Here is a 21,771-nt window from a genome sequence, read left to right on the forward strand (position 1 = left end):
TACTTTACAAACAGGGCCAAATATTAACTGTATGCTACAGCTGGGGGAAATTAAGGCAGAAAGGTGAAGTGACTTTGCCTGCATCACCTGGGGCATCATTTCCAGAGCTCAGGCTATAGCTCATCTGTCACAAGGCTATAATCATCAGGGAAGATTACTGGCAGGCTGAATCATGTCATGGTTCTACGCTTGGACGACTGATCACCAGCAGCTCAGACAGGTTGTGTGTTCAAGTCTCAGAGGGCTAGTCTATAGTTTTTATTCTCAGGAAGCTAGCCAGAATCATATACCCTGCTGCCAAAATTCAACCTGCAGGAAGGACAGTGCTACTACAGACAAGCACAAGGAAATTCCCAAAACCAGGTTTGCTATCAATTTACCATGACTAATCTCTCCCCTCCCCCCTGGATAATACTGGCCACTCTTACCACAAACCCTGGAGCCCATCTACCAGTACTTTATGCTAGCAGCAGGTATAGAAAGGATACAAATCAACCCTTGGATTGGGTATGGCACAGTACAGGTGTACAAAAATTTAGTTCTGTGACCCTATAAAGGAAAACAATTTGTCTCTTGGAATTAGTCTAGATTATGTCCATTGTACCCAATCCTTCAGAATGCTTCAACCCCCACAGAAACCAATAAGACTGCAGGTGCTATGTATCTACCAGCAACAAGCCATTAGCTTTATGCATGTAATAATGACAGTTGATCCTCTTTTACCTCATAGAAAAAGCAAACTTTAAAAGGAATTGAATTTAAAAGGCCATAACCAGTAGATAGATCAAATAAAAAAAGTCAATCTTAAAATGGTTAAAATCCAGTGAGGAATGTTCTACACATACTAAAATACATTTCACTTAATTTAATTTAATTTTTTTTTATTCCTCCATTTTGGCACCAAAAAATTAAAAACAAAAAAATCCCCAGGCAATTAAATAAGATCACAGAAAAGTAACAGTGTGATACAGGCTATAATTCTGATGAGCTGATGTGGAGATGACAAACAAGTGTGGAGTTGGCAGGTTTGCCATGATCCTGCAAGGTGTTGCAATGGGAGATACGGATGCCTTGCAAGAACTGGGGCCTTCGCTACCAAAAGCTCCAAGACTGAATTTCTACGTATTACTTCACTGTTGCCTGTTTTAAAATATTCTTACTGGATGTATATTTACACTCCATGGATCTGACACACTGTTCTGGCACTGTAAAAAGGCCTGTATGTAACTGAGAATCAGACCCTATAGTTCTAAGTCACTAGCATTAGCATGATCCTTCTGTGATATGACGCTAATCAATAGCGCCACTTGCAAGCTACTAGTCTAAAGGAATTTTCTGAAATCACATGTTTTATAAAGAAATATTCAGTCATGTGTCTGTGAAATAAAAAATAGCACAGAGATTAACAGGGTGTTACTGAATATTTCATTCAGTCTTAAAAAATGTATTATAGAAAGCATACCCAGGCACACTTTTTGAATGTTATTAACATCTTGTAGTTACATAGTGTCTTATATCCTTGAATCTAAAGGCACTTCAGAAATATTCATTAAGGCCCTGACCATGGAATAAGCTCTGCACAGGTGTAGGGATCTGCTCATGTGGTACTGCTAGCAGAATTGGGGACACTCTTGTCTCTAAACTGCAGTCACATAATTAGTGGCGGAGTTGGGAATAAAAGCTAGAATTCCTGGACCCTAAATGCCTTGCTCTAAACCCTATCCTGCACTTTTCTGATAAATTTAACGACTACGTTTTACATGGAATTCACATCTACATCGCATACAAAAAAGGAATTACTTCTCATGTAAATAAATGACTTTGTAAGACATATGCAAACTAAAATTCACTATGCAGTTTGAGGCACAAATATTCCAGGCAATAATCAGAAACATTTAATTAATTAATAACACTATCTCCTGCCCATCCCAGGCAAGATTATGGTGAAGGAAATACTTCAGAAATATTCGAATTAAGAATTGCACAGTCTCCCTTCAGATTGAAGATCACAGAATTGCACAATTAACAAATAGATTAAGGTGAACTGACCCCTCCACCCTGAAAATGTATTGTCTGCAATCCACACAGCAAAGAATCTCTCCCCAGATATGCATACTATGGAACCTACTTGGGGCCTTGCACACCTCAAACCAGTCCTAGGTGTCTTCATTTATATGGATGTAAAAAGACACCATAGAAAGGTAAGCAGGATCGTGAACTCCTCCCCTCAGGGAGCACAGCTCTTCTGAAGCCGGGATGCTCATAGGAGCAGGAGACTGAGCTTGAGAACAAATTTCTGCTCTCTCTGTGGTAGTTGAGGAAGAGTACACACTGCTAGGGAGGGCAGGCTTGATGGTCCTGTGGGAAAGGGGTAGGACTGGGAGTCAGTAGACCTAGGTTCTAATTCTGTCTCTTGCACACTATTCCAGAAGTGTTGAGTACCTACTGAGCCCACGGTTCTGATCATCCTTCCCCTATCCAGAAAGGAAGTCAGAGTTGCCCCTATACAACAGGAATCTACTTTTACCACACATTTCAATCCTCAGCTGGGACTTAGCCACAGTATCAAGTTATAAGGTAGAATTTGTGTATATAGAAATAGTTCTGGTGCAGAGAAGGTAGAAGGCAGCTGGGTGAATCTAAGTGGACCGTTTCTATTGAAATAAATTTCCGAATTACTTTGGATGGAGGAGAAGGTGGTGATGGGTGGCACACTTGGAACAGATTTGTTTTTGATGAAGCATTCAAATATTTGCATGCCCTCCAAACATATTTTTTTCCAAAAAAATCTATTGACCAGGGAAATTGCAGGACTGAAGCTCACATACACATACTTCACTAGAAGCTATGCACTTCCAGTATAACACTGTTGATAACACAGCAATTCAAACAGTGCATGGATGTGCTGACCCTTTGTATATTTCATTCCAGATAAAGCACCGATTTAAGATTAACCTAAAACAATCAGGGCTCGGACTTAGATTTTAGTTATTCACCAGCATATTGTATGCAATCCAAAGGAAAAGCAAGGATGCTTTATAGGGTTAAAGGTTAAGCAGTCTGTGAAGTAGTATATAAAAAAGGTCAGAGTTGAGTATTAAGGGAATTGAAAGGTAATACATGTGGCCTGCCTACACACACACACACACACACACACTCCCCGCAGGTGCTGATGTGCGATCTAATATGATAGCTCTTAAGACATATTATCTTTTATGTATAATCTCTCTATCATGCTCTTCTTAAAAAGACTTATTTACAAATGGTAATTCAATGCTTTGGTCACTTACAACTTTACTGCAAAAACCTAACTGCATACAAACAAGTTCTGAAAACTTAAAGATTATGGAAATATTTGACAAAAATAATTTTATAAAATTTAGTCATTTCAAAATATTCTGTAGTTTCTCAAGCAACTTTCTGGTAGGAAAAGTCATCTTTTTAAAATAGTTGATCTCAATGAGGCACTGGTCAGAGCCAGATACTGCTGATATCAAACAGGACTTACATGTTGGATACAAGTCAGTACCTGGCCTTAAGAACAAAGAACAGAGAAAATTCAAATCAGTATCATCAAGTCTTTGTTCAGTAAAGTTATAGATTTAAGGCTGCTCATGTACATTTTATTCAAAGTAATTAAACTCAGCAGAAACCAACAAATGTGATGCAAGACTCTAATGGTACTTCATAAGATACAAACTACATTACCTTATTTAAAAATAGTTGTTTACATTGCACTAATGAGATGCCAATTCTACCAGTTTAATAACTATGCAGATGTCAAACCCTCAGAAGTTGGGATAAATGTACATCAAACTTTTGTGGTTTTGCTACTTTATATTTTGGGTATATGCCTTCATTTGTGATAATAATCATCAGGCCACAAGCCAACGTCTTCTTAGATATCTAATACACTTAACACTCAAACCAGCTTAAAAACGTAAACATTTCTGCTGTTAGCCTTGAGGTTTCCTCGAAGAAGTATGCTACAATATATACCAGATGCATGAACAAGTTGCAGTATAATGAACTGAATTACTGCCAGTTGGTAGGGGTAGGTTTTATGAATTATATATGTATATTATATTTACATGCTATACACAAATCCTTCCACTCATCTTATTTAAGAAATTTATAACCATTGGTCCAATTTAACATTTATAGTTTATTTCTATCACATCAATGAGGTCCTTTATAATTTCACCTAGATGCTGAAGAGGGGAATACTTAGAGTATTTTTTAAATTAGTGAAGGCACTCCTTAATGCCCTGCATATAAGAAGATACAAAGATGGCTCTGTGCATGAGAAATCCATAGCAGCAGACCCAAGAATACTTGACAGTTTTGTAACACCTTCCAGGTCATCTTAAAAGTGGTTTACAAATATCAATGAATTATACCTTAAAACCCATGAAATATTATCTTCATTTTATAATTGGGGAACTAAGGTAATGACCCACACAAAATCTCACAGCAAGCCAATGGAGGGTGTGGGATGAGGAGAGAGAGAATTCAGTCCCCTGGTTCCTACTTTTCTCCTTTATCCACACAACCATCTCTTCTTTACATGTATACATATTATACCCATTCTACCTTAAGGACTGGATTACCAGCTGGGGTAAATTGGTTAGCCCCAATGATGCCAACAGAGCTATGACTATTTACACCAGCTGAGAATCCAATCCCCATACTAAAAGCAATTCAGAGCAGTGACTCTTGCTTGACACAATTCAATGGCATGTACACAGACAGTATTTTATAAAACTAATAATTAATCAAGCCTTACAGCTGTCACAGAAATTATGCCATGGACCTTCCAGGTGACGTTCCTTTCTAAATATGGAATATCGGAATCTCAACATCGCTCCCTGAAGTTTTATTTATTGTATAAAAGGGTGAGAGCCCCTTTCCTCACCTATCAGTCTTGTACTGCAATCAACTTAAGACTTGCAAAAAATATAAAGGGGAAATATAAAGGCTTTAGGCTCAGTTTCTTTTTCTTTTTTTTTTAATTAAGTTTCCATGGCTGTCTCCCATCAAATCAACATTCAGAGACCAGAACTATGATATTAATGGTTACTTGTCTTTATTGTCTAGAAAACCTTTCTTTGCCAAAGTAATGCAGACTCTACAAGAGACCAATAACTTTACAAGGTGCCAGCATTTCGGTGTTTATTGTAAGCCATTTCAATTATGAATTGCTAACACCTTTTCAAGGTGCAATATAGATTTGGAAATGTAGGCACAATAATATGTCTATAGCCATGACTAATGTATTCACTTTTAATGACCTTGGCAAAACATATCTTTCATTGGGCAGGTGCCACTATTTTGACTGTACAAAATGTTTTGGAAATATGTTGAAAATTATACATGTTTTGGAAAATATTTCAGTATTTCAGTATAGGGAGTGAAGTTTTGGTAAATAAAAGTTTGAAGCTGATGAGGAAAGAAACCACACCCAAACCTAAGAAAGTCTTTGCTTTCCTTAAAAAAAAGCATCTCTACAATCCCGAAATCTGTGCATTCACGGAATGTAGTTTTTTATCCAAGTAAACTAACATTTTATCTTGAATGTTCTTTGGTTTGATCCATCAGTCACTTTCACTATCCTGCCTTAGTCCATCATCATCATCTTGTCCAGTGTTGTTTTCCCTGTCACTCTCTTTATCCCAGTCTTTCATAGATGCTCCCATCATGAAATCATCACGGAGTATGTTCCATGCTGGCCCTTCATCAGATTTCACTGCACCCTGAGTGGGGGAAAACAAAAACAGAAAAGGTGAATGTGCAAATTAGACTGTTTAAAGAATTCTGATCTCCCAAAACCCACTTTTACAGTAAATGCAAAAAAACCCACAGACAAACTGAGGGCTGACTTGATTTGCTTTCAGTGCATATAAGCATGCAAGAGAATTATAAAAGACTTGACAAAACAAAAGAAATATGGAAACAAAACAATTATTTTTCATGGACTAAACACAATCAACCCTGGGCATGGCTTCCTTTATTAAAATCATTTTTGGCAATCAAGATGGACTCATGATATCATTTATTAACCCCCAGGTGCTGCTTCATTAGAACATGTTTTGGCACATTTCTGCAACACAAATATGGATTTAATAAAGGCTCCGTAAAAAACAAATTTAACATATTTTGCGATTTGTGAACCAAATCCCCTTTATGTGGGTTATTATTGCCTCACTACCTGGGCCTGTCATATGGTGCAAAGATGCTTCTGAAAGAAACAGAAATTTGATCTCTGGTCAGCAAGCCAACAGCACCCTGATTCCAAATTTGCTTCTGCATGAAAATGGATTAACTGAGGCAATATTTAAAGGCATGGGGGTAAATAAAAAGGGCTGACAAAGAGTTTGGTTTGATCTTATCATTTAATGTATTGCTAGGTTGCAGATCTCCAAAGATTAAGTGCTAATACACAGATAGTGCAACAGCACCACCCTGTGGAAATAATTAAGAAACACAGTTTATCAGGAAAAATTTGTAGTTATACTATTATTGAAGATAAATACTCAAAACTGTTCCATGTTCTGGAGTGGTAGTTTAGTGATCTAACCTTCTGATGTGAAATATTTCGAGGAACGACATGGCTCAATATCTGCTTTACCTTTCCAAGGTAGATGAACGGAATAAAATGCAGTTTACCACCGAAGGGTTTTTGAAATAAGATTGTATATACAGAAACAGAAAAAGTAGGTGTTTTCTCTGCTCTCCCAGGTCAAAAATATTCTCGCCCCACATGCGCTGTCACTGACTAGTAGACTGTCACCCCAGAAGCACTTCTGTGATACTGTACGGTATGCACAGTGCATACATATAACATTGCTGTAACGTGCTTTGGGATCCATCAGGATTAATACTACCTCATTAACAAACGCTTGTCACAAAGCGTTAATTGAAATGAGAATACTATGAGATAAACATCTTGACAGTTGTTGCTCTGACTACTGCACACAGAAAATTTTAAGAAATTAGTCTCTTCACATTTATGCATGCCTTTCCTTTTTCCCACTGCATTTTTAAATGACATACATTAGAGGACAGAACACAGTACATGTAAACCTACTTTCATGCGATCTCAGAGAGAGAACAAACTGAGATTACATGGATTTAGTGCTCTGGGAAAAGGAGATTGGAGAACTCAGGTCAGTTGGTAAAAAGCAAACATACAAAAAAAGAAAGCAGTTATTGCATAATAAATATAAATTATGTGAATACAAATCTGACTGGCCAAGCAAGAGCAAGATCTTTAAGCTAATGGGTGTCAAAAACCAGAATTCATCTAGAATTACAACTTGTCCAGCATTTGTATTAAAAAGATGCCTCTCACAAGACTAGGTATTTTATTCTTTTACACGTTCCTCCTCAAAATAGTTTCCAAAGGTCCAGTCTAGGAAAAAGTACCCTCTGCAGCTGCTGCTCATAGACTCCTTGTGGGTTTCGTGGGCTTCACAGCTGTTTCCACTACTTCCTATTCCAAGAAGTAGTTGGTTCTCCCATCTCCAGCTGCAATGGAATTAGCAACAGCAGTCTCTCTGATTCCACCCACTGATAGCAACTGGCATCAAGAGAATTTGATTAACTCCACAGAGGGCTTGGCTACACACAAGACGTGTCACAGTAATGCAGTATAGAATTGGTAGCACCCACTTTCCCCTACAGCCTGGACTCAGTTATCAGTATATATTATTCCCATATGGAAAGGGGAAGAGGCCCCTTTATACCAGTATAACTAGGGGTTGTACTGGTATAACTATATCAATAAAAGAATCATCTTCTTAACTGAAACAGTTATACTAATACAAAAATGGTGTGTAGACCATGCCTGAAGTCCACCTATGCAGAGTTTGTCTACACTAAACTTTTTCATCTTGTCTTAATGATTTCCAATTAACTCAAAGTAGTTAACTTGTTGGTAAAAGGCTAATGTGGATATTTCCCAAATGTTTGTTCCAGGCTACAATTCTCAATGAACTCCAGGTAAAAAAGCCTCATGTACCTTACCAGGAGTCTCTTTTGTCTGTGTGCAAAAGGGGCTCCTCTACAGCTGCTTGCAGAAAAGCTTCTGCCCATAAGACAGTTTGTTGTCCCTTTGGCCAACAGCCAGAAAACGCAAGAACAGTTTAAAAAGACAATTGCTACTGAGATAATTTGGGGCTTGACTGGGCCCCAGCTGTCCTATATCTCATCATCTACCTGGTCAGGGAAGAGAGGCTAAAATGATTAAAGAAACCCACACAAACCTTTCTTTGCTAAACCCATTTAACTATCACCACAGTCTGGATGTAGCACTGAAGTAAATCTCTAAATACACGACTGAAAAAAATCCAGCTTTTCCCCCCCAATAAGCTGCTTTTGCTAAAGAAAAATGCAACAGAAAAAGATTCCAAACTAATTACTGCATTTTAATACACGACGCATTAAAAAAGATAAAGGATAAGAGGCAACAGCAGCAGCAAGTTCTAGGGGGTTACAGCAATGAGCTAGGAATCAAGAAAGTGCTGGGTTCAAATCCAATATCATCTGACCTTCAGGAAGCCAGTGGACCTCCTTTTGGCTCAGCCAACTGAGCAGCAACACCTGAGTGAAAACTGGACTTCAACAAAAACTAGATGCTGAACTTCAGTAAAGCTACCATCTCTTGTGCAAATGAATTACATGCAAAGTTTGATGAGAGACTTGCACAAACGTTAATTAAAGAGTTGGAAAGCAGCAGCAGGTCTCAACCTGGAAAATGAACATTTACTTTCAGGTGGTTTACTATTAGGAGAAAAGCCATTTTCATCCCACATAATGATGGGGAAACTTCCACTGCAGGAAGGAAAAAGCAAAGGGGTCAAAATGAACTGAGAATGAAGAAAATACAGACCTGACCTACTTTCTGTTGTAATATCACACAAACAAAATGAAGTCCTAGGAAAATGTGCAGTAAATCCATGTGTATAATTAGCAGTTAGTTCAAGTTTCATTTCACCACATGCTTTATCTATGCAAGAATGTTCATGTCTTTGCGTTTTTAATACCATAATCTAGTTTCATCTAAACAAAAACAAACAGATTCTTGGCACTTGTCAAATAAACCAGCTTTCATTCCACCATTGCTTTGAGCTTTCGCTCAGCTGTTCCTCCACATCTTCCAGATTTTACTACGGTATTGAAGTCCCCTCTGAACCTCCCCAAATGAAAACAAAAACTGTATGTAAACATTAGCGTATAGTACTACATAAAAGGATTGTTTTGGAAAGGCAAGAGTGAAACCCTTAGCTCTTTAATGAGCAAACTGTTCCTCAAACAAATTATGACATTCAAAGGACTAGAACAATTTGTATATTTAGTATGTTTGAAGAGTCGCTGTTTCCTAGTGATGTTCAAATTATTTTGCTTTCTTCCACAGTTTCAACTGGGGCCCTATGGCTAATTTCTTCACTTTAAAAGATGAAGAGGCTGGAGAACATTTCAGGAGGTGGCTTGTTATATTCTCACCAGTAATATTCAGAAGTATTGCATGAATTAGTTGATAAAGGCAATCTAAACCACAGCATCTCTTGGAAACTTACTTGCCGGCACAACATGGGCACATTATAAAAGATATTGGACATGCAAACAAGATAAATGTTCACACTGGCTTGAAGCATTGAGAACAATAAATGTGGGCAACCAACACTAGGCTGGGAACAAGCTAAATTAAGCAGTTCTTAGTGCATTGGGATGACTTCTTGAGCACCCAGACTAACCCTGTCCTAGTCTGCAAAAACTGCAAAAAAAGACAACCCCTTCCACATCTTTCCCTCCTTCCTAAAGCCTCTCATACGTGAGCACACTACTAGGTGTAGGTTTTGCACCTGGGTAGGCTTTGCAATGAGGATGCTCCACCTGAGGGTATGTCTACACTTAAACTGCTACGGCAGCACAGCTGCAGCACGGTAGCTGAACCACTGTAGCGTTTCACTGTAAACACTTCCTAAACCAACAGGAAGGGTTCTCCCATCAGCATATTTAATCCACCACCCTGAGAGGCAGTAGCTAAATTGATGGAAGAATTCTTCTGTTGACCTAGCACTGTCAATCCCTGGGGTTAGGTCAGCATAGATATGTCTCCCAGATGTGGATTTTTCACACCCGAGGGACACAGCTATACTGACATAAATTCAGTGTAAACCAGCCCAGAGTGTGGATCACCTGATCTAACTCTGCTGTGAAGACACACCCAAAATGAGCTGCACCAGAGCAGGTTGAGATGAATCTGTCAGCCAAGTCTTGAAAAACAAAAAAAATCAGGGTGCTATAGAATAGGAGCTGTAATCATGAATGGATGTCATTTTGTACAGCACAACACAGCAATGTAGCTTTGGAATCTAATTTGATGGCACGCAGTCCTTGGGACCTGTAGTGCAGTAACCAGTTCTGTGAAAGCCAAATGCCACCACCGCAGGGATCTGTATACTTGTGATGAAGTAAATCTGGAGTTTACAACTGAGCATTCCTCTCTGCTTTTAGTTGTTGCTTTTATTGCTTGTACCAATATGTGCTATGTAACTCGCTCTTGGCAAATGAGATTAGAATAACTAGTGTGCCAGAAACTAAGTTTAAGTGAATGAGGAGAGCACAGTAGCTCAACGGATAAAGTATTTTTAAAAGGAGGAATAAAGGAAAGATTCTAAACCTTGTAGGATGAGACAATATCAGCAAAAGTATAGTTCTTGGAAGGAATGGACTCCTGTAGTGAGAACACATGACAGATAAAGACATTGGTTCTAATCCCTGGTCTTCCACTAACTCATTTTGAAACTCTTGGTAAGTCACTTAACTTCTGTCTGCCTCAGTGTCTCCATCTGCAAAAACAACAACCTACCTCACAGGGAAGTTATGAGGGTGTGTGTATAAAGTACATAGACACCCTTTCCTGGAAGATGTGGTCAGTGTAGAACATTAACAGATATGTTGGTTATAATTCCCAGGTTTGCAAAACGCCCGCAAATTTGCTGGGCTCCCGTCTTCACTTTACACTCAAAATGAACTACCCAGACATTGCACTGACTTTTATCTGTCACTTTGATTCAATCTCCCTTTACCTTTTGCCTACAATAAATGTTTATTTGTACCTGTTTATATTAGAAGTTCCTTCCTTGACATCTTTAAGTCTAGAGAAAAATTTTCTTACATTTTTGTCTTAAAGCCTAATTAATTCAAACTGCATCTCCAATTGCACCTATTATGCTCAAGACAGCAGTCTGAAAGCTTGAAACATATGAAGCACTGGCTGCCATGAAATAATTGGGAAATGTAATTGACAAAACTCGTTTGGCATGTTTGACATTTCTGAATCCACTACTGGAATGAGTCACCTTGACCACAGTGTCGTGCTGTCTGGGATCCTGGTAGAATATGAGCGCTGGACAGAAGCTTGCAAATAATTTTCTATCTGGCAATAAAACTAGCAAGACAGTCAAAAATAATTAGCACTTATTATTTAAATAGTATTTAGTTGTGGCAAAGCTTTTGTTGGTAACTGGTATTTACATACACACTCCAGGCTAACCGCCATCATGACGAGCACCCTGTTGGCTCCATAAGACAAGCAAAATTTTGAATAGCTAAGGAGACCGGAACTTCTCTTTTGCATCCTAAGAGTAATAGCTCCTGGACAGGAAGGAGGGACATCAACAGTGCAGTGTGGGGAAGTCTTCACTGACACTACCTGTGCTGTATTAATTAATACATGACCCCCGCCCCCTCCCCCATATTTTAAGAAAATTAAGGTTGCAATGTCAAGCACTCCAAAGTTAGGCAACGTCAGTACTATGGTTGTTTATGCAATCTTAACTTGTACCAATGCATGACAGTCTTGTGCAACATCAAATAGGAAGTATGTGGTAGAGTCTGGAATCACGTTGCCTTTACCATAGAAGAACATTCTGCTTTTACAACCCCTTGCCTCATTCACTGTCCAGATTGTGCATTGAATGAGGCAGACCTCCCACTGGAACAAATAATGATCATGTAATTCAAGACTATCATAATGCATATGCAAAAACTGGTCAAACTGAGGTTGCACAGGAAACCTTAATTCTGGTGTTTCTTAATTTTTGAGTGCTTGACTTTGCAAGCTTCAATATTCCTTTAAAAACAGATTTGTTTTTGGTTATTTTAAAGTTTTGTTTTTAAAAAATAAAAAAACCCAGAAAACGGAGGAAATTCCATTATATGGAACCATACTGACGTCTTATTTGGGTCTTTCATTAGCGAAGTTGGAACCTAGGACCTTTAAATCACAGTAAAAGACCCCTACCACTTCAGCTAAAGGAGTAACTGAAAGCAGCAGTAGGCTGTTAACCTCGATATGGCCCAGTCACTTGAGGTGAACATGACATTTTGCTAGACAGCAGAAGAATGCTGAATATCATAAATACTGGGATCCACACCTGGCTCTATCACTTAATGACAGCACACCCAAGCATACAAATTCAGGCCAGTTGTGTTGAAAAGCCAAGTGTGGCTGAGTGGATAAGGATTGGGTAGCCACAGTGATGACCATATTCTATTACCAGCTCTGCTCAAAGTGATCTTGTGTGGCATCTCAGTTACCCCATCTGTAAAATGGGGGAAAATTAGAACTACCTGACTTTCAAGATAGGGATCAGAGACTTTGCCCAATACGAGGAGTTGTAAAGTACAGAGAATTATGAACACCAATAAGTGGAAGATCTGAGGCTACAGCCTGGTCTACACTAGAAAATTAGGTAAGCATAACATGACTCAGAGGTATAAAAAAATCCACACCCGAGTGGCATAATTAAGCCGACCAAAGTCCCCGTGTAGACAGCATTAGGTTGACAGAAGAATCCCTCCTGTCACCATAGGTAGTATCTACACTGAAGTGCTGCTACTGTAGCATTTTAAGCGTAGACAAGCCCTAGAATTCACTGTCTAGTCTCGACTGCTGGCCAAGCACTCTTTCCCATAAACAAAAGAGCTGGCTGATGCTGCTGTTCCTGTCTGGAAGTCAAACTCTGGGGTAGACTAGTATGCCCATGTGGATAGACTATTCAGTGATTTTTGCAGCCAACTTCAAACAAGCTCTACTGATTTTCAGATGCTTATAACTTGGATAAATCTGGGTGGATTTCTATGGAAATAATAAAAGGCACTTCTGACCCTGACAACAATCTCCCTCCTAAATTTCAAGTTCCTGCTCCCAACCTCTAACGGGCTAAAGCTCTTCAAAGAAACAGTTGGAAACATTCCTTAACTAACCAAAGCTATCTACTCTTTCTAACCTTATTCTCAGAAATATATAAGCTGGGTCTCTGAAGCTTTAAAAAAATTCTCTCGAGGAAGAGAAAATGTAAGGAAAATTGCAGTCCAAGCAGTTAAAAATTTGGCAATATAATAAGCAACTGAAAACAGACGCTTATAATGGAAAAATATTGGTGTTGATACCAGCTTCATCTATAATAAAGCACCATAAATATGCATGGCATATGAACAGACACAGAAGTAATATCCCTGTTCTGAAGACTTTATAAACTAGGTTTTATGTTATTCTGTCATGTTAGCATCTTGAACTCTCAATCTGGAAACTTTCGCAGACACTCCCTTCCCACAAAAATTGTTGTAACAGGGTAAATTACATTCTCTGAACAACACACTTCGTATTAGTTTTGTTTAGAAAAGTATTTTAAAGTGAAAGCTTGTAGAACATGCCGATTGTACAACAGGTGCCTGTTCTGCTGCAGGGTAATTTCACAAACACTAACTCCTAATGATAAGCATGTCCTTCCACACACATTCACACCTCCCCTGAACTTCAAATTAGAGTCACTAAATTAAAATGTAACTGAATCTTTAAGATGGATCTATGCTGTTGATGTTAAGAGCAATACATAATCTCATTTATTCACAGCTCTAACAAGGAGTCTCTTTTATGTATGATGGAATCTACAGAGGCATTTCCAGTGAACAACCATTGCTGTGAATTCCAGCATTTGGATTCCAGTTGTTCCTATTCAAACTTCTATATGAGTAAAGAATTGGAGTTACTACACAGAGGGGCATCTGAGGCTCAACAAATGTTTATCTGAATGTTGGGCACAGCTGGAAGACCACCCACAGCTTAGCAACCTGAGTAAAGGAATCCCCCTAACCCTACATCCTACAATTGGGTTTATTGCTATGGTGGATGTGAATAAGAAGGAATACTTTTGGGTTGGCATGCACAGAGGTTTGAACACACACTAACCTAATAAAGCCCAGGATTGAATTACAGAAATTTTTAAAACGAACATTTACCTTGGCTTTAGTGAAAAAAGGAATTCACAGCAAACTTATGCTCTAATATTGTTGCTAAACACTTGATTATAAAAAGACAACAGAAGTCCTTTATATTTTAAGACATTTACGTGGAAAAAAGAGCTGGTAAAAGTAATCTGATGAGTTTCAAGAGCATTTGTATAACAAGATGTAAAAGACATTAAAATAAAAAACAAGAGTTGGGAGGGGCCTGGTTTTTGGCTGGAAGTTTTGGTGCTTTGCGAGTCTGGGGCATTCCATTTCTGATAGCAGCCATCTGGGAATTCTTTCCACTAGAAGAATTTTACCACATGCTGCAAGACAACATACAGACATGTTGGCAAAGAGATTCACATACACCTGTTGAAAGTAATGGGGAAAGATATGGGAGTATTATAACTAGGGGCTGCCCAGGAAAAAACAAATTTAGGTTTCAATTATACCATGCAGATGGTCCGTGTGTTCTGGAAAACAGGTCACTTTTAAAAGGAACATAATCAATATGAAATCTAATCAATTAAAAAAAGCATTCAAAGCATAGATGACCTGAAAATGTGTGAATTTACAATCACTTTTCCTATATTAAACATGTTTTTCTCCTATATTGCTGTTTAAGAACCCCACACAAACTTGCTGCCATGAAGAAATGGAGGATATTGTGAAAGGAAGGAGGAGGAGCAGGTATTCTGAAACTGACTAAAGTTAGTAAAATATATGGTAAGCAAACTGGGCAGATGCTGTTCTCTCAATCTCTTTCAATTATAGTCACTTTAGGTGTTACATGTAACAATACTGGGTAAAAAGATTTTTAAGCTGGTGATACCCCTTTAAATTACATTTTATGTTGAATATTCTTGTAATCCTCTTTTCTTCCGTGGCAAACCATTTTGCTTACAAACAGAATAGCCCATGAGACATTTGAAAGTTGTCTAGCAAAATGTAATCAGGCTCTTCTTATATTAATCTCATGTACCCAACACAAACACCTGAAAACAAGACTGATTTAGTGAAATGCAATAGGATATTTCATAAGTGTTTAAGATGCATTACAGGTATAACATGTATCACATTTCATATTCTCTGTTAATATTTGAAACTAATGCTTTGTGAGATAGAGTAAAATACTCATGAAATTACTGTGCATCCAAACATCATAGGGTTAAATGATACAGGACTGCAAAAGTTAAAATCAGGTCAGAATTAGAGTTCAAGAACCAACACTGAACCCCAACTTCATACAACATCCCCCATGTGAGCTCCCAATGAACAGATTGCTGTATAAAGATATATCTGAAAAAAATACTAAAAACAACACTGCTGAGTAGAAAGGGGTCCTGAGACCACAACTGAGGCTTCTAGCCACTCTCTTATACAAATAAGAAGTGTTACTACTTTTAAAGTTAAATCTTATCTAAACAAACATTCTAGAGTCAGATTAGAATTTTGTCATATTTTGTCAAATATTGTCTAATTCAGGCACGATATGATTGGTTTGGGTGCCAAGAAATTTCTGGAAACTATAAGATACAAGTTTTGTATGAAAAAGGGAGTCAGCCAGGAACATGGTCAAGAAGAGAATTATTTGGATCCAACTGAAAAAAAAAACACAAGCCGTAGTGTTTCAGACAATTTGAAGGTGATGAATTTGACTAGTGGAAATTAAAGTAATCCAAAAGGATTTTTTTTTTAAATAACAGTAATTTAAATTCATGGACAGACACTATTAGAGGGCATAGTAGTTTCCATTCCTATGAAGATGACAGATTCATAACTTTAAGTAAATATCAAAACATTACATCAAAGATATTCACTGCTAGAAATGGTGGCTGTTGGAAATTGAGGATTTACTCCCGAAGTGAGAGTACTGCATTGATTGAAGGCCTCATCCAACTCCCAGTGAAGTCTACAGGAGTTTTTCCACTGACTTCAACAGGAACTGACCAAGCATATCAGTTCTGCAGCGAAAATACTGAACATTCAGCCAGATATTTGTGAAAACAGACCATAAAAATAGTTTTCAGACCCAAGGCAGCTCAGATTGTAAGGCAAGCAATCGGTCTAATAGAAGAACCAAAAATTTGATTGAAATTCATAAATCTGAGAACACAAGTTAATTGTTAAATTTGAATGGCTACTGCTTTAATGATCATAGCTCAATTAGGTTAGAAACAGTCCAATTATCACTTAGAAATTAGATCTCTTTTGAAAAGGGAATTCCCATAGCACATTAATTCACTTTTGGGGGAAAAAAGTTAAGTCTGAAGAGTTTTACTATAAATATGAATGTTAATGCTGGGGACCCAAAGAAACACTAAAACCTCTGTGCAAATGATAATCAAATACCAACTGCCATTCTTATCAAAGCTGACCAACAGACACAGAAGAGTCAATCCAACTAGATGAACCTTAATCAGTCAATGAAGACTAAAATAAGGACAGCTCCTTTGGCACTTCAGGTAATGAAGAAAGAGACCTGAGAAAACAATCAAATAAGTGAAAAAGTCCTCCTTTCTGATCACTGGATCAGAGCAAATGCTTGAGTTAATGGGTCCTGAAATGAGATTATTGGTCTACCAGAGTTAAAAAATACCTGTATTGGAATTTCTAGAGTGAATATCACCCAATTTATTGTTTTAATATCTTTACTAGTGAGTAACTCTGAAACTCCTCAATAGTTGTACAATCTTTTCCACACAAAACCCCATTTGCCCCTCCTCCCACACATAGCTTTGGCAGGATGTCTTGAAATTCAGCAAATTAAGGCTTTTTTGGACTATCACTGTAGATCCCTTCCAACTGCGCTTGTCAGCCTCTTTCAGTCCTATGCTATCATCATAAAAGCAGCCAATGTTAAAATGCTGCTGCTATCATCATAAAGCATTTTAATACTTAGTCTTGCCATAAGTGCAGGGGACAGGACTAGATCAGTACTTCTCAAACTTATTTGATCGTGCCCCTGTTCTGTGTGTCTGAAGTAGTTTACGCCCCTCCCCCGCCACACATTTACATATACTGATAAATAAAAACCAACATGCCACTCTCACTAAATATGAAAAGCAGCAAGGCATTGATTGAAACACAGCCCACGATCCACTGTAATAAGAGCAAAAGCAAAACTGCCCTGGTGATCAGTGCTTGCAAGTAAATGTGCACACCGCATCATAGCAAACGGATTAAAGTACAGATGGCAACGACTTTGTATAATGCTATGCAAGCTTAACAGAAATCCGTCCAAATGCACAGCGCCAGCTGACGATCTGATCTGTCTGGAGGGATCAGGTTGGCTAGTTATTCACAGTGGTGGGTAAAATGCGTGCAGTAAGTTTTTTTCCCTGAAGCTTCTCATGCCCCTCCTCAGAATACACTCCGTGCTCTCCTCCCCCTCAGGGGGGCCTACCCCCCAGTTTGAGAACCTCTGGAGTAGATGACCTCTCAAGGTCCTTTCCAGTCCTACTATTCTATGAATACCGTCACATTCAGGAATTAGAAATGCCAAGTTAAGTGAAAAATATGAGACTTTTTCAGATGGTGCACAGTACTCATTTTAGCTCTTACATCCTCAAGATGGCAACTGTTAAAATGAGCTTGGAACTGAAGTGTAGAAAAAAATGTAAGAGTATCAAAATCATGAAATTTTCAAGGTTCACAATTCAAAGACAACCAGATTTCCAAATAATTAAGTATTTCTAGCCCTGGTATTTTGTGAGATAATGGGCCTTAAAACTGGCACTTAACAGAAGTGCTATTTTTGCAGTTGTCCAGCAGCTAACACAGCAAGTCTTAGACCAGTGTAATTTTTAATCCCAGGCATACAAGTCTCCTTTAAAGAAAAGTGTCTGGATAGTGTAGGACTTTGATTTGTTTGAAAGGAACTGCAGTTATTTTGAAATTCAGTCAGTTTTTTTAAAAAAGCTAAGAAGTTCCAGGTATTACACCTTGCCCCGAACCACCCGCTTATCTGAGTATGTCCCCGGCTTATTCTATCCTTTAACACAGTATGTGAGTGCCACACACATCTTTAGTATATTTATCCTAAAAACATCCCATGAAGTAGGAATTATCCATGATTATCTCCATTTTACAAACAAGGAACTGAGACACAGGGAGACTGATTTTCTCAAAGGTGTCACAGAAAGTCTGGAGCAGAACAAGGATTTTAATGCAGATCTTTTGAGTTTCAGGCTACCACTCCCAGATACCATCCTCCCTCCCTTTTGTTCTCACCAATTATTCAACTCTTCCATCCCATTCTCATGGGTTTACAATTTTTTTTGGGGGGGGGGGGGGGGGATGAGGGGGCCCAGGAGGTAAGTTTCTTTCTTGTGTGGGTGTTTCATCATGCAAAGAGGTGGAAGCAACCTGGCTATTAGGGGGGAAATTAAACTGACTATACAAACAATGCTGTCAAATGCTCAACCAAACTGGAAAAAGGTTAATTTCTCTCTAATCTTTCAATTAAAACATCTTTGGTGTGTTCTGTAACAGCAGTTTAAAAAGATCTCAGTTATGTGATTTCTTTTTTAATCGTCAGTGTCCTTTCAGAAACACTCATTAAAAAATTGGTCTTTGATGATAAAAAAAAATGCTTAGCTCAGTCTTCCAACTGCTCTTCCAGTTCGACCCACCATCTGTTTTATTCCGGAGTTCTTCTATTTACCCACATAAATAAACGAAGAGTAGCTGCACCCGGAGGTCATATTTATAATATATATATGCTCTTTTATGATAAGTAGAAATCAGAATACATCATACTGAAAAAAATTAAGTAATATAGAGCTGAGGAAACTGCTCTCAAGATAATCTATGAAAGACAGCGCTCTGATGGGGCGAACCAAGCTAGTTCAGACAAAAGAACTACAAAAGCTTCAGTTATTTCCAGAATGAAATCTTTCTATAAAAGGTTCTGAAGTGTTTATATATATTTTCCTCTATGTACATTGTTCTGCCAAGAACTGCTATCAACAAAGACAGAAACCCCTCAAGGAAAGTCTACTTTTGTGAAATTTCCAGCTCAATGTTGCAGATATGAATCCTTCATGCAAGCAGTTCAGCTTTTGTTTTTTTAACCCAAACCGAATCCATACCCCAAAACCTTTCAAAATTTGCTTACGGCTAGAGTTTGCGCCAATATGTTGAATTTCCTTGGCTTTAAACTGATTCAGTGATGAGAGCATATAAACAGTGATCAGAAAAAGTTAATTACCAATTAGCAGAGGTTAGCCAATGGTCAGAAGATGCAATCGAAGAGAAGGAGCTGTTTGACAGTTTAGGAAGTCTGTAAAAAACATAACTGAAAGAACTGGAATTTAGAAAGACAGTCAAATGTCCTAAAAAGAATCTGGAGAACTAACCATGATCTCAGTGATTTAACCACAAAGAAACAAATTTCTGTTACCCCACACAACAAACAAGGAATGTTGGGAAAAAAGGGTCCAAATTAAAAGGACAAGCTTTAACTAAGCCAATCATGACACCATGGGTTATTAAAGCCTCAGACAAAACAACCAGACATCCAATTTGAGTTCTTCAAGACATATTTCCCATTCAAATAGCTTTGGAGAGCATAGTTTTAGAGTTCAGTAAAGCAGTCCTAACAGGATTAGACATTTTGAAGGTCTGTGCATTGTGCATTTATAGAAGATCAAAAGAGGAGGTATGCCGCAAATTGTTCAAATGTACCCCTGCCTGTGGCTGTTTTAGACACAATTTCACTGAAAACCAGCTTGGCAGCAACATCTGGGAAAATAAGGTGCTCCCTTTGCATTACTAATGAACATATATCAAGGCATGTAATTCTCAAATACTTATTTTTATATTATAGGTGGAGCTGATAATATAACCAGCTGGGAGCGGGGCGAAAAGCCACGGGCAGCTGGACTCCCAGCTGAGAGTGAAGGAGGAGAGGGCAGCTTCTCTGGGCAGCTTCTCCACCTGCTCCCCACCAGGAGCCAGGCATCCCATGAAATTGACTGTCTGCCTCCCAGTGGGGAACAGGGGAGCCTGTGGGGCTCCCAGCAGGGAGCTGAAAACCTGGTCTCTCAGCTCCCCACACTGCCCCTCTTAGGTCGATGGAAGGACTCCTGGTGAGGACGCACTCCACCGATCCAAGCAGGGTAGTGTGTGGACGTCAGCCACTGCAGTAATTACTGTAGTGGCTATAAGTTGAACTGTGTTAGGTCAACTTATTTTAGAAAGTAGACAAGTCCTCAATCAAAAAATCAAAGGAAGATATTAACATTTAGATAGAACTTGAATGTAATACTATTTTTTTTTACTTCATTTGAAGTTTAAGTAGTAAATACCTGTGAATGGTTGTAGATTGCCGATTGCCTTATGTTAATGTAGCTAGTTACAGGTGTGCAAAGAAAATAGAAGATGTTACTTCAAAGCCACAAGTAATTACCTATTATGCACCCACTGAATACCTGCTGTGATGTCTGCTGTCAAGTGACTGTCATAGCCTGCTAAAAGACTATAAAAGAAGACTTTGGTCTGATCCTTTTTATCTCAAATCTGTCCAAGTTTTGTCAGGTAAAGTTTGGATGGCAAGATTGGGATCCCAGCACCAGCTTGGAATCGCCCTGCTAATTCTTATGGGAAAATGTGAATAAACTCTGCACATGGACTATTTAAAACAAGGAAGCTCTAAATAAGGACTGATAACCCTCAAGCTGTTTGGGTAATTTCTTTGCAACTCAGTTATCTCTATTTTGAAACTGACCTATATATTTTATTCTTATCTGTATGCACAATGGTCTTTTAACCAATATTCTCTCTTTTCTTTCTTTTTTTAAATAAATATTAGTTTAGTTAATAAGCATTGGCTTTAAGCATGTATTTGGGTATGATCTGAACTACTCACTGATCTGTTTAGTAATGGGTCCAGTCCTTTGGGATTGGTAGAACTTTTTTACATATGATGGGTAAAGATTTTCAGTAATTCCTATCATATTTGACTTGGCTGTCTGGGTAGAAGCCAGAGAGCTGGATGGCTTTAAGGGAACTGTGTTTTTATCTTCTGAATCACCAGTGAGGTGATCAGAAGCTGTTTGTTGCTGACTTGGTATATCTTATGGAAAACTACCAGTATTTAGGGGTCTGTCTGCCTCATTATTTGCAGTTTTGCCGTGTTAAAGCTAACTCAGAGTGGCCAACCCAGGCCAACATCACAATTTCATCTAAAACAGTTCTGCTATTAACAAGAATGAGATTAGGGAAAATTGTTGTTTTGCCCATGATAAAAAAATTCTGATCACTTCATTAAGATGCTCATACTCTCCCATGCTTTGGAGCAGGGACTTGTAATTTGACAGGGGGGGTGTCACCCTGATGCCAGAGATGTGCCTTTTGCTGTTTTCATGAAGATACACCCACACTCGACCAAGTTTTAAGCCTCTCAAAAAAAATCTGTTTGCACATGCTGAGTAGAGACCTGTTAAAAAGTCTGACAGATAAAAACTC

At 38.4% G+C, this 21,771-nt stretch overlaps 1 protein-coding gene across 1 annotated transcript in view; it reads right to left on the minus strand.

Moving 5' to 3' along the window:
• Positions 1-3,278: 3,278 nt before the first annotated feature.
• The window catches only part of RRP15 (ribosomal RNA processing 15 homolog), a 50,792-nt gene continuing 32,299 nt past the window's right edge, over positions 3,279-21,771 (minus strand). Inside the window, exon 5 of the mRNA XM_067564946.1 lies at positions 3,279-5,753. Within this exon, the coding sequence (XP_067421047.1) occupies positions 5,595-5,753 (159 nt within the window). The 3' untranslated portion in view covers positions 3,279-5,594. The remainder of the gene's footprint in view (positions 5,754-21,771) is intronic.

The sequence above is a fragment of the Emydura macquarii genome, unplaced genomic scaffold, assembly GCF_026122565.2.
Source record: "Emydura macquarii macquarii isolate MOO-44397 ecotype Brisbane River unplaced genomic scaffold, CSIRO-AGI_Emac_v2 contig_2676, whole genome shotgun sequence".
Lineage (NCBI taxonomy): Eukaryota > Metazoa > Chordata > Testudines > Chelidae > Emydura > Emydura macquarii.